The sequence below is a fragment of the Erythrolamprus reginae genome, chromosome 2, assembly GCF_031021105.1.
Source record: "Erythrolamprus reginae isolate rEryReg1 chromosome 2, rEryReg1.hap1, whole genome shotgun sequence".
NCBI classification, from domain to species: domain Eukaryota; kingdom Metazoa; phylum Chordata; class Lepidosauria; order Squamata; family Dipsadidae; genus Erythrolamprus; species Erythrolamprus reginae.
In genome coordinates this window covers 6,766,646-6,779,308 of record NC_091951.1, presented here as the reverse complement: position 1 = coordinate 6,779,308, position 12,663 = coordinate 6,766,646, and the positions used below count along the sequence as shown (strand labels likewise).

At 35.9% G+C, this 12,663-nt stretch overlaps 1 protein-coding gene across 1 annotated transcript in view; it reads right to left on the bottom strand.

Annotated features, from left to right (window-relative positions):
* Positions 1-11,853, bottom strand: part of LOC139158808 (vomeronasal type-2 receptor 26-like) — a 31,131-nt gene extending 19,278 nt beyond the window's left edge. The window contains exons 1-3 of the mRNA XM_070736144.1: positions 11,565-11,853; positions 8,631-8,709; positions 8,264-8,521 (exon numbers count right to left, since the gene is read on the bottom strand). Coding sequence (XP_070592245.1) covers positions 8,264-8,521; positions 8,631-8,709; positions 11,565-11,853 — 626 coding nt within the window. The remainder of the gene's footprint in view (positions 1-8,263; positions 8,522-8,630; positions 8,710-11,564) is intronic.
* Between the last annotated feature and the right edge of the window lie 810 nt (positions 11,854-12,663).

The window sequence follows — 12,663 nt, the reverse complement described above, 5'->3', positions numbered from 1 at the left end:
GGAAAAGGGGGGACATGATCGAAACATTTAAATATGTCAAAGGGTTAAATAAGGTCCAGGAGGGAAGTGTTTTAAATAGGAAAGTGAACACAAGAACAAGGGGACACAATCTGAAGTTAGTTGGGGGAAAGATCAAAAGCAACATGAGAAAATATTATTTTACTGAAAGAGTAGTAGATCCTTGGAACGAACTTCCAGCAGACATGGTAGATAAATCCACAGTAACTGAATTTAGACATGCCTGGGATAAACACATATCCATCCTAAGATAAAATACAGAAAATAGTATAAGGGCAGACTAGATGGACCATGAGGACTTTTTCTGCTGTCAGACTTCTATGTTTCAAGCAAAAATTGATTCAAAACCAGAAGCAAATGAGAATCACCCATTACCATTTAACCCTGGTATTCTCCTTGGGTCTAAAAGGACCCAAAATGAAGTTTGAGATCCTGTAAAAAAATTTCCCTGCATATCTGAAACTTGAAATTCCATGACTTTTTCTCACTTGAGGGGTTCTTTCTAAGGGTGGTGGGTTTTTTTTAGGTGGTGGTGGTGGTGTATAGTTTTTGCTGGGCAAAAAAGTTACCAATGTTACCCTCCGGGTCCTTTTAGACCCGGGGTATAAAAAGGTTGGTTCTAGCTACTGGAATGGTCTTTTTGAATACTGTTTTCACTAATATACTAATTTGAACATTTCTGAACACAATGAAATGAAAATTGAAGTGAAAAAAATAATGCTTATTTGTTTATTTTGCTCATCAAACCCCGCACCCCCTGTTTTTGTGAAATTTTGTTCATTTTCATCTAGATTAGGCTGCAAAATCTTACTTTTTTGATCATCTTTGCATTGAAATACTAATTAGAACATTTCTGAACACAATGATATGAAAATTGAAATGAAAAAGTTGATGCTTATTTGTTTCTTTTGCTCAGAAAAGGGCCTCTCCCCCCACGGCTGTATGCACTTTTTTCAATTTATAAATAGAATAACCTGCCAAATCAGAATTTTTTGACCATCTTTGGCATTGGAATTCTAATTTGAACATTTCTGAACATAATGAAATGAAAAAAAAATGTTTTGAACACTTGTAGTCCTCCGGGTCATATGTGACCCAGAGTAAAAAAAGGTTGGTTCTAGCTACTGGAATGGTGTTTTTGAATACTGTTTTTGCTAGTATACTAATTTGAACATTTCTGAACACCATGAAAAGAAAATTGAAATGAAAAAAATAATGCTTATTTGTTTATCTTGCTGAGAAAAGCCTGCCCCCCAGCTGTGTGCCATTATTTCAATTTACAGATAGATTCACCTGCAAAATCCTTTTTTTCATTTCAATTTTCATTTGTTTATGATCAGGGATGTTCAAATTAGTGTACTAGTAAAAAAGGTATTCAAAAAACCCATTCCAGTAGCTAGAACAAGCCTTTTTATACTTCGGGTCTAAAAGGACCCGGAGGAGTACAAGTGTATAATCTTCTGTGAACATCATTTTTTCTCATTTCAATTTTCAGTTCATTATGTTCAGAATGTTCAAATTAGTATGCCAATCCCAAAGATGGTCAAAAGGTTCTGATTTTGAAGGCTAATCGAGATTAAAATGAACAAAATTGCACAAAAATGGGAGGGACGAGCTTTAGTCATAGTCATTCTGATTCTGAATACTTCCCAGAATCCCACCTAGGTTAAGATTCATCTTACATCCCCACACCCACAAGTTCATCACAAGAGCCAGTCCGTATGCAGGGGGTTATCAACTTCCTTTTCTCTTCAGTTGAAGCAGAACAAATGGTGATCTTGGCTCGGAGAAAGAAATCTTTGGTTGTGACTAGTAATTTTCCCACTAACTTCTCCCTAGCCTTCCCATCTCCCCTTATGCTGTGACAGGCCAAAATCTCTAACTCCACATGATGGCTTTGGCCTGACAGTAGTACTGATATTCAATACATAATTCATAAGTGCTGATATTCAATACACTGGATTCAATAATTCAGTCTGTCAAGTAGAACCATCATGAAAGCAAGAATTTTTAGTATTGGATTATTATTATATGCTGTCTTATTATTGTTGTTAGCCGCCCCAAGTCTTCGGAGAGGGACGGCATACATATCCAATAAATAAATAAATAAATAAATAAATAAATAAATAAATAAATAAATAAATAAATAAATAAATAAATAAATAAATAAATAAATAAATAAATAAATAAATAAATAAATAAATAAATAAATAAATAAATAAATAAATAAATAAATAAATAAATAAATAAATAAATAAATAAATAAATAAATAAATAAATAAATAAATAAATAAATAAATAAATAAATAAAATAAATAAAATAAATAAAATAAATAAAATAAATAAATAAAATAAATAAATAAGAATATGGTTTAATAATGAGCCAGCAAACCAATTGTAAAAAAATAAAATCATCCTTATACATATGAATAACAGGCTGGAAAAAACAAATAATAAAACTCATGGATTACTGCCCCGTATTGGTGATTCATGCAGGAACAAATGACACAGGGAAGGACTTGAATGCAATAATGAGAGATTGTGACCAATTGGGCAACACAGTCAAAAACATAGGTGCATAGAAACATAGAAACATAGAAGACTGACGGCAGAAAAAGACCCCATGGTCCATCTAGTCTGCCCTTTTACTATTTCCTGTATTTTATCTTACAATGGATATATGTTTATCCCAGGCATGTTTAAATTCGGTTACTGTGGATTTATCTGCACACATTTTTTTTCCATCCTACCCACAAGAGGACGACACACGGCAAAAAAACACAAAATAAATCATTGGCTAAAGGGTTGGTGTCACCAAAAGAACTTTGGTTTCTTTGATTGTGAGCTACAATATCTCCAAGATGGGCTTCTAGCAATGGATGGGCTACACCTCACCAGAGCTGGGAAGCATCTCTTAGGAAACCGAATAGCCCAACTTGTCAGGGGAGCTTTAAACAAAGAGCAAGAGCGGAGGGTGATCAAACTAGGAGATCAAACAGTGAACAAAATAAGGATGGGGAACAAGTCAAGCTCAAACACCAGCCAGAACATACAAAATGCCCTCCCAATATCAGGCACAAGCACCTCAAATTCCTTTACACAAATGCACAAAACCTGAGAAACAAACAGGATGATCTGCAAATACTAATGCACAAGGGTGAACATGATTTAGTTGGAATATTTATTTATCTATTTATCTATTTATCTATTTATCTATTTATCTATTTATCTATTTATCTATCTATCTATCTATCTATCTATCTATCTATCTATCTATCTATTTATTTATTTATTTATTTATTTATTCTATGCTGCCCAGTCCCAAAGGGACTGTTGCTCAGACAATATACTTTTCCGCCCACACCGAAAAAAAATTAGAGGGAACATTTTTGGGGGCGTGCTGATTCCTGTTTGGATCGGCCCGGAACTCCCCTGGAGGGGGGGGTTGAACAAGGGGTCTTTTCCATCTGCTGTTTTTGGGGATGGCATTCCCCGCGATGGGCTGGCAACCGACCTCGACCGGCAGTGGGTGAAATGGTCTCGTCTGCCATAGTTGCAGCGGTTATGTGCTAGAAAGAGATAAAGAAAGCATTGGGAGTCATCTGGAAGGAGGTGGAGTAGAAAGAGGATTGTGTGGAAAGGTGAGCTGTTTTATACCGGAATAAAACTTTGATACCGACTGTATTATTGTTGTGTTATTAAGTTAGTGTGTGGAAGCAGCTAGACTAACAAAAGGCTTTTTATTCAACACTAAATGGCTTTTTAAAAATCAACTAAAACCATGAATTATGCATCTGCTTTGTTTTTTGACATTTTGTAATAATAATTTGTTTTTAGAGACAATCAAAATTTAAATTGGAAAAATCTGGAAAGAAATTAAAAGAATCAAAAGTTACTGTGAGATTTTGTATTGGAGACATCTGCTGGTGAAGTCAAAGTAGTAGTTGGTTGGATTTATTTTTGGTTGGAATCCTCAATCTGAGTATTGCATTGGCAGTTCTGTGTTAGCAAAAACTTCAGAAGAGAAGGATTTAGGGGTAGTGATTTCAGAGAGTCTCAAAATGGGTGAGCAGTGTGGTCGGGCAGTAGGAAAAGCAAGTAGGATGCTTGGCTGCATAGCTAGAGGTATAACAAGCAGGAAGAGGGAGATTGTGATCCCCTTATATAGAGCGCTGGTGAGACCACATCTGGAATACTGTGTTCAGTTCTGAAGACCTCACCTACAAAAAGATATTGACAAAATTGAACGGGTCCAAAGACAGGCTACAAGAATAGTGGAAGGTCTTAAGCATAAAATGTATCAGGAAAGACTTAATGAACTCAATCTGTATAGTCTGGAGGACAGAAGGAAAAGGGGGGACATGATCAAAATATTTAAATATGTTAAAGGTTAAATAAGGTCCAGGAGGGAAATGTTTTTAATAGGAAAGTGAACACAAGAACAAGGGGACACAATCTGAAGTTAGCTGGGGGAAAGATCAAAAGCAACGTGAGAAAATATTATTTCACTGAAAGAGTAGTAGATCCTTGGAACAAACTTCCAGCAGACGTGGTTGGTAAATCCACAGTAACTGAATTTAAACATGCCTGAGATAAACATATATCCATCCTAAGATAAAATACAGAAAATAGTATAAGGGCAGACTAGATAGACCATGAGGTCTTTTTCTGCCGTCAGTCTTCTATGTTTCTATGTTTCTATGTTTCTTCACTGAATATGACCTTCACATGATGGAGCTTAGTTGACTGTTTCCATAGCAAGTGATCAAGAGCTCAGATTCAGGGAAGATTCCATAAAGATGTAAAGACTTACCTTTTTCAAAAAAAAATAGTGCGATTGACAAGATAATAACAAAGAGTCAAGGAAAACTGATTGGAAAAATCTATAAATATCTGATAAGGTTCAAAACAGAAGAATTGATCTTAAAAGATAGTATGATTAGTTGGTGCAGAAATTTTGGACACAACATAGACTTAGATAAATGGGAAAAACTCTGGGTATAAATTGGCAAAAACTAAGTAGGTATCATTTACAGAGAACCTGATAAAAACCTGACATTTGCCTTCCAATACATTCTCATTTCCACTCTGTTGGAAATGTAAAAAGGAAATTGGCACATATTATCATCAATGGTGGACTTGCCCAAAGGCCAAATTATATTGGAATATTGTTGAAAATGGTTAAAAGAAATTATAAAACTGGAGGTTAGAAAGACTCCGGAATTTTTCTTACTTGGTATATTACCTCAAAAATACAAAAAAGCACACACAATATCTGATAACACACATTCTAACTGCAACTAGAATAGTTTTTGCTCAAAAATGGAAGGATGCAGAAGTTCCAAAAGAAGAAGAAATAATTAGGAAAATTATTGAATATGCAGAGCTGGATATGATGACGAGGCGGTTGAAAGGTTAAGAAGAGACTGAATACAATAAAATCTGGGAAAGGGTCTATATTTGGTTAATCAGAAGAAATAACTAAAAAATCAAGACTATAAAGTTTATTACTATAAAACTGTAAATATGAAGACCTGTAAATAGTAGAAAAATGTAAGTACATTTTCCTCTTCCTTTTAGTATGATCTGATCAATAAAAGGTTTGCTTTAGAGGCTTCTACTAAAAGCAGAGTGATTAGGGCTCCTTTTTTGGTTTGTTTCTTGTTGTATGTTTTGTTGTTGCTTTTTTATTTATTTTATTTATTTTATTTTATTTATTTATTTTGTCCAATACACAATGAGGGTTTTAGTGGGGATATAGTGGGTCTGCGGAGAGGGGCGGCATACAAATCTCAATAATAAATAAATAAATAATAAATATATCTATATACACATAGTAAAATACATGATGAAGGTTATAGAGGAGATACTCATAGTAAAATATATCTAAGAAAGAATAGAAAAGAAAGTATAGGAATAGAACATATCAATGAAAGAATAGAAGAATAGATATAGGAATAGACGAAAGGTATAGGAGGTATAGGAGATATAGGACAGGGGACGGAAGGCACTCTAGTGCACTTGCACTCGCCACTTACTGACCTCTTAGGAATCTGGATAGGTCAACCCTAGATAATCTAAGGGGAAAATGTTGGGGGTTTGGGGATGACACTATGGAGTCCAGTAATGAGTTCCACGCTTCGACAACTCGGTTACTGAAGTCCTATTTTTTACAGTCAAGTTTGGAGCAGTTAATATTAAGTTTAAATCTGTTGTGTGAATTTATGTATGTATATATGTACATTTTGTCTTGTTTTTGGAAAATAAATTAAAAAATAAAAAATAAAAAAACAACAAGAGCAACTGGGATTTTCTTGGGAACCAGAAGAAAATATTTCTGATTTGAACTTTATCCCAACTTGGAAGGAGTAAAAGGATAGGCAGTTGGTTTCATTGAAGATACATTGGTCTTTTAAAATTTGGACGAGATACAAGAATTAAAAAAAATCTTTTTAATGACTTTATGCAAGATATTTCTGATTGGAGAAATGAATACAGAAATCCTAATATTGTACTTTCAATTTGGAAGGCTGAACCAAGATTATATAGAAAATGATGGAGAGGAGAAAGAAGAGAGGAGTTATGAATGGATGGAAAAGTACTGCCAATTGAATTTATTCATGAGATTGAACAAGGAAGGAAGGGATCCAAAAAGATCTCAAAAGAGATTTAGAAGGTGGTTTGATTAAAGAGGGGGTAGAGGTTCATAGGTTTGATAATGATTATATGAAAATAAGCACTTGTATTGAGAATATGTGTGACCCGACACCTCGGAATGGGCAAAATAAGAAAGAATTTGGGATGGAATTTAGAAAACCTGCAAAAATTGTATATTTTGACAGAGAAAGAGGAAGAAAGTATCTGATTTTAAAAAGATAAGAAAGATTAGATATAAAACAACTGGGGTTTGGCAAGAAGAATGGAAATTTGAGGATGGATGATTTAATACTTAAATGAAATGGTGTAATAAAACAATTAGAATTAGCATTGTTCTTTTTAAAATAAATGAATGACAAATGAATTTATAAAATTGTATCAGAAGGATAAAATATATGAATAATTTATAGTTAAATTTACATTTATAATAGTAAAAGACTGATGTGAGTTAATTTTGAAATTTTCAATGTTTTTATTTTTCCTTTTTTTACTATTAAGTTTGGAAATATTGAAATACATACAGAAATGCTATGTTTTGTAAGGCATAATGTATGTATTGAAATAATAGGTCATAGGCTATATGATTTTAATATTATGATAAATCTTTAACTAAAATAATGGATTGATTAGATCTTGAGGTTTTTTTCCCCTTCTTTCTTTTTTCTCCCCTTTCTTTTCTAGTTTGATTAGTTTCAACTTTTTAAATAGTAATTGTGTGTGGTTCTTTTTATTTTTTCTTACTATTATATTTTCTTTTATTCTTTATTATTAGCTCATAATTTCTTTAGTTTTACTTAGATAGTAAGGATTTTCAGAATACATGAGAAGGGGGAGTAAACACAATGGCTTAATTGCATTTGTAAGAATAAGATGAAATTATTGCAATCAATGTGGAATTCAATTACCAGTAAATGGAAATTTAGACATCTGGATGACAAAATTAGGGGTCAAGGTTGGGGTTTATGATTGATATTGAAAATAATTTAATTTGGAACTATTAGACTTTTGGGGGCAATTATATTTGATTTACTAACTAAATACTTCTTTTATTGCAGTTCGATTATTTTAAATGTATGAAAAAAGTTTGTATGGTGGAAAAAATAAATAAACAAATTTTTACCTTGAAAAAAGAATACCACTCTATAATGCCCTAGTCAGACCACACATAGAGTACTGCATTCAATTTTGCTAACCCCACTATAAAAGGACATTGAAACTCTAGAGAAAGTACAGAAAAGAGCAACTAAAATGATAAAGGGACTTGATGACTTGCAAGGTCCCTTTCAACTGTAATAATAGATAGATAGATAGATAGATAGATAGATAGATAGATAGATAGATAGATAGATAGATAGATAGATAGATGATATTCAAGTGATGAACTCTAGACTATGTTTCTTTTTCTTAGGTTCTTTTAGGGTTTCTTCTGACCCATTTCAGTCTTTCATGAACAAAAAAGAAGCTTGTAGATCATAGTGATCCAAGAGATGACAGATGTTTTACATCAAAGAAATAAGTGGAAGAAGAAGGACGAGGAAGGGAGAAATATGATGGAGGGAATGCAATTCCATCCCACTGAATTGCTTACCCAGGAGAAGAAATATAAGGAGCTTCATTGAACTGTAATGGCTTAAACAAAGTTATTGATGCCGTGAGAATCACATTAATGAGATGATCTCCTGGCCTGTAATAGTTCAGTGGTTTTCTTTTCTCCAGCTGCTTCAAAATTGTGGGGCATTTGGTTTTGAGACTTCCAGAGTTTCTTGGGATCACCAAAAGCAGCAATGTCAGAAGCAGATGCGCAAGGTCCATTCCTGCTTGGATTGAATCGGCAACTTCTCTGTTCCTAAACAGCAAAAATAATTATAATTCAAAGAATTCACACTCACAAGATGGAAAGGAGAGAAAGATACATTCAATAGCACAGTCCCTGCCTCTCCTAAATCATTCAGCACCAGTGGAAGCATTTATCCTTTTCTGATGCATGATCCCTTCCATGTTGCATCAGTCTGATGTTTACATCAAAGGCAATCACTCAAGAAATAGCAGCAAGATCTCCATGAGCATTGCAGGGTAATACTTGATTGTTGTGATAATTACAATGAAAAGCAACTCCTCTGGGGATTTTGAACTTCTTTCAGAGCTCCATGTGCAAAGAAAAGTTGGTGAAAACTCACAGTTACATCACCGGGAACATTGTTCTGCAATGGGCCATGCCCTTTCTACCAGGACATGTTAGGAAATTAATTAAATACCTAGAATTGTTAAAAGATTTACATATGCATATTTCATGTGGATAAGCATTCTTTGTACTTGCCAGAAAGAATCCACAATTACAATCAATTCTTTATTTACTTTATTTTATTTACTCGTTTGACATGACTTTATTTTAGCAAACAGCCCATCGGTATCCTCAAGAAAATTGTTGAATGTCTCTTCCTAAACATTTCCCATGTTCCCTCTACATCTCATGGACTGTAGATCTTTTATATGCCACTTATTTGTTTTATTTTTTTATTTATTTGTCAAATACACAAGTATATAGGAAGAAAATAGACATGTGATAATATAAAAAGGGTGAAAGTGGGCTTAGAGGAGAGGATATATGAAAGAAAGAGAATATATATGAAAAGTGAGAGAAAGGAAAGACAATTGGACAGGGGACGAAGGGCACACCAGTGCACTTATGTACGCCCCTTACTGGCCTCTTAGGAATCTGGAGAGGTCAATCGTGGAGAGTCTAAGGGAGAAATGTTGGGGGTTAGGGTTGACACAATTGAGTCCGGTAATGAGTTCCACGCTTCGATAACTCGATTGTTGAAATCATATTTTTTACAGTCAAGTTTGGCGCGGTTTGTATTGAGTTTGAATTTGTTGCATGCTCTTGTGTTGTTGCGGTTGAAGCTGAAGTAGTCATTGACTGGTAGGACATTGCAGCATATGATCTTGTGGGCAATACTCAAATCATGTTTTAGACGCCGTAGTTCTAGGCTTTCTAGGCCTAGGATTGTAAGTCTATTTTCGTAGGATATTCTGTTTCGAGTGGAGGAGTGAAGGGCTCTTCTGGTGAACATTTTCAAGGGTGTTGATGTCTGAGATGTGGTATGGGTTCCAGACAGATGAGCAGTAGTCTAAGATGGGTCTGGTAAAAGTTTTGTAGGCTCTTGTGAGTAGAGTGGGATTGCCTGAGCAGAAGCTGTGTAAGATCAGGTTAACAACTCTAGAGGCTTTTTTGGCAATATTGTTGCAGTGGGCTTTAGCACTTAGGTCATTCGATATTAGTATTCCAAGGTCTTTTACAGAATGTGGGTTAGCAGTGAGAGGTTGTTTATTCAGTTCGTATGTGCGGTTAGGATTCTTTTTGCCAGTGTGGAGGGTAGAGCATTTGTTGGTTGATATTTGAAGTTGCCAGGTGTTAGACCAGTCTGAGACAAAGTCCAGGTCTTTCTGGAGGGTGAGTGTGTTATCAGTGGTGTTGAAAAGTTTCACATCGTCAGCAAAAAGAACACAGTTGCTTTCAATATGGTCACAGAGATCATTGATGTAGAGAATGAAGAGAGTAGGACCTAGTACGCTTCCCTGGGGAACGCCGCTTATGACAGGGGTGGAGGTGGAGATGGCGATACCAATTTTGACAATTTGTTGCCTATTTGACAGGAATGCAGTAATCCAGTTGTGGAGGAGTCCTGAGATGCCATAGGATTTGAGTTTTAGGAGTAGTTTGTCGTTGACCACTGAGTCGAAGGCTTTGCAAAAGTCTATATAAATTGCATCGATGGATTTACCTTGGTCGAGGAGGGTAGTCCAAATGTTTTTGCAGTGAAGTAGTTGTAGGTTGCAGGATAGTTTCTTTCTGAATCTAAATTGTTTGTTTGAGAGTAGGTTATTAGATTCTAAGTAGAGGGTGATTGATCGATTTAAGATTGATTCCATGATTTTACAAGGGACGCAACAAAGATATATTGGTCTGTAGTTGTCCACTAGTGAAGGGTCTCCTTTTTTGAAAATGGGGATGACTATTGCTTTTGACCATAGCTTGGGGAGCGTGCTGGTCCTGAAAGATTTTTGGAAGATGATGCTTAGGGATTCAGCAAGAGCAGAAGAAAGTTTCCTTAGGAAGTATGCACAGAGACCATCTGGTCCGGTAGATAAGGAGGGTTTGAGGTCACGGATTGCTTTTTCTACATTGTCTACAGTGAAAATGATTTGAGTTAGGTTTTTTAGTGGGTTAGATGTGTGATTTGCGAAGATGGGGGAAGAACCATTGCTGTTGACAAAAACAGAGCCAAAAAAAGAGTTGAAGAGGTTGGCGTTGGTTGGGTCATCATGGTATTCTTTGTTATTGGGTCCTACGAGTGGTGGAATAGGTCTGGAGTCATTGAGTTTGTTGTTGACGAAGTTATAGAAAGCACGGTTAGACTTGGTGCGAAGGAGGCTTTCCTCTTGTTTGATGTGGTAGTTGAGGCATTCTGCTCTTATTCTTTGGTATATGCTTTTGTAGCGGACTTTAAAGTTGGTTACTGGGCTTTTTTTGTTTCTACGCCAGAGGGATTTTTTTTTTTTTTGTAGTTTCTTTATCGAGATAGGTATGTTATTTTTTTGTTTATCTCTGGAAGAGGTGAGTGGCACATGTAGTTTGATAAGCCTTTTGATTTGTCCAATCTGTTGATCTTCCTCTTGTCTCACAAGCACATTCTCACAAGTCGTTACAATTCCCTATGTGCTGAACGTATATTAAAAAAACTGGCTTTGAAGAAGATGCATTTTGTTTTTAAAACTGAAGGAAGAAACACCAAATTCCAAGCTTCAGAGCTGAAAAAGCTTCTTGGATGAGAAGCAAAATGTCTTCAAAGAAAATCAGAAAGTCCTTTTGCCTCTTGAAAAATCACCTTTGGGACAATCAATATTCAATATTTTGCTGATGACACAACTTGCAGAGCCAACAATGCAAATGATCTCCAAGCTCTGATTCGCCGGCAGAGGGTCTGTCAGTGTCAGGGCTAGGTCGTAGATCTCGGAGCCGCAGTAGTTGAGGAAGATGGCTCTTTTTCTGTCGCTGTCAGCTTCTTTCATTCCCACGGCTTCCAGGAAAATCACAAATTTTGCTATGTAGTTGTCCCAGGTGGACTTTTCTGGGTCGAAGAAATCAGGAGCCCGTCTGACAGGCAGGTTGTCCATCGTGGAGATCGTAGGTTCGACCGTCCGTCGTTGCCAGTGAAGAAAACTGAGGCAGCCGGTTCAAAGAAAACTCTTTATTCGGTTCAGCTCTTTTCAGAAAGTGATTTCAGCAAGGAACGCGGCTGGCTTTAAGACAGAGCCAGACGCTCCTTATATACTTTTCAACCTCCCGCCGAAACTCAACTGTTAACGTCTCAACCAATCAACGTTCAGTACTTATTTACATTGCTTCAAAGCATATTTAACAAAAATCATTAAGCACAGAGGAAAAATAGGACTGAAGGAATACTTCTATACTATTCCTATGTGTTATATGTTTTTATATTTACTGGTTTTTTTAATTAATTGATTTTAAGGGATGAATTATTGATGCTATTAGTGTTTTTAAGTAATCTATTTTTTATTTTTTTTTAATTAATTATTAGGGTTTTTAGCAATGGATTTTTATGGGAATGAAATTAATGGGGGTGGGTGGGAGGGGGATAGTGAATGGAATGGGTTTGGTGGGTGGGATTACAGTATGTATGAACTGAATGGTTATGATTTAAATTACAGTGATCCCTCGAGTATCGCGAGGGTTACGTTCCAAGACCCCTCGCGATACTCGATTTTTCGCGATATAGTGTTGCGGAAGTAAAAACACCATCTGCGCATGCGTGCCCTTTTTCCATGGCCGCGCATGTGCAGATGGTGGAGTTTGCGTGGGCGGCGGGGAAGACCCAGGGAAGGTTTCTTCGGCCGCCCAGCAGCTGATCTGCTCGGCAGCGCCGCAGCAGCGAGGAGCCAAAGATCGGGGTTTCCCCTTTGCGT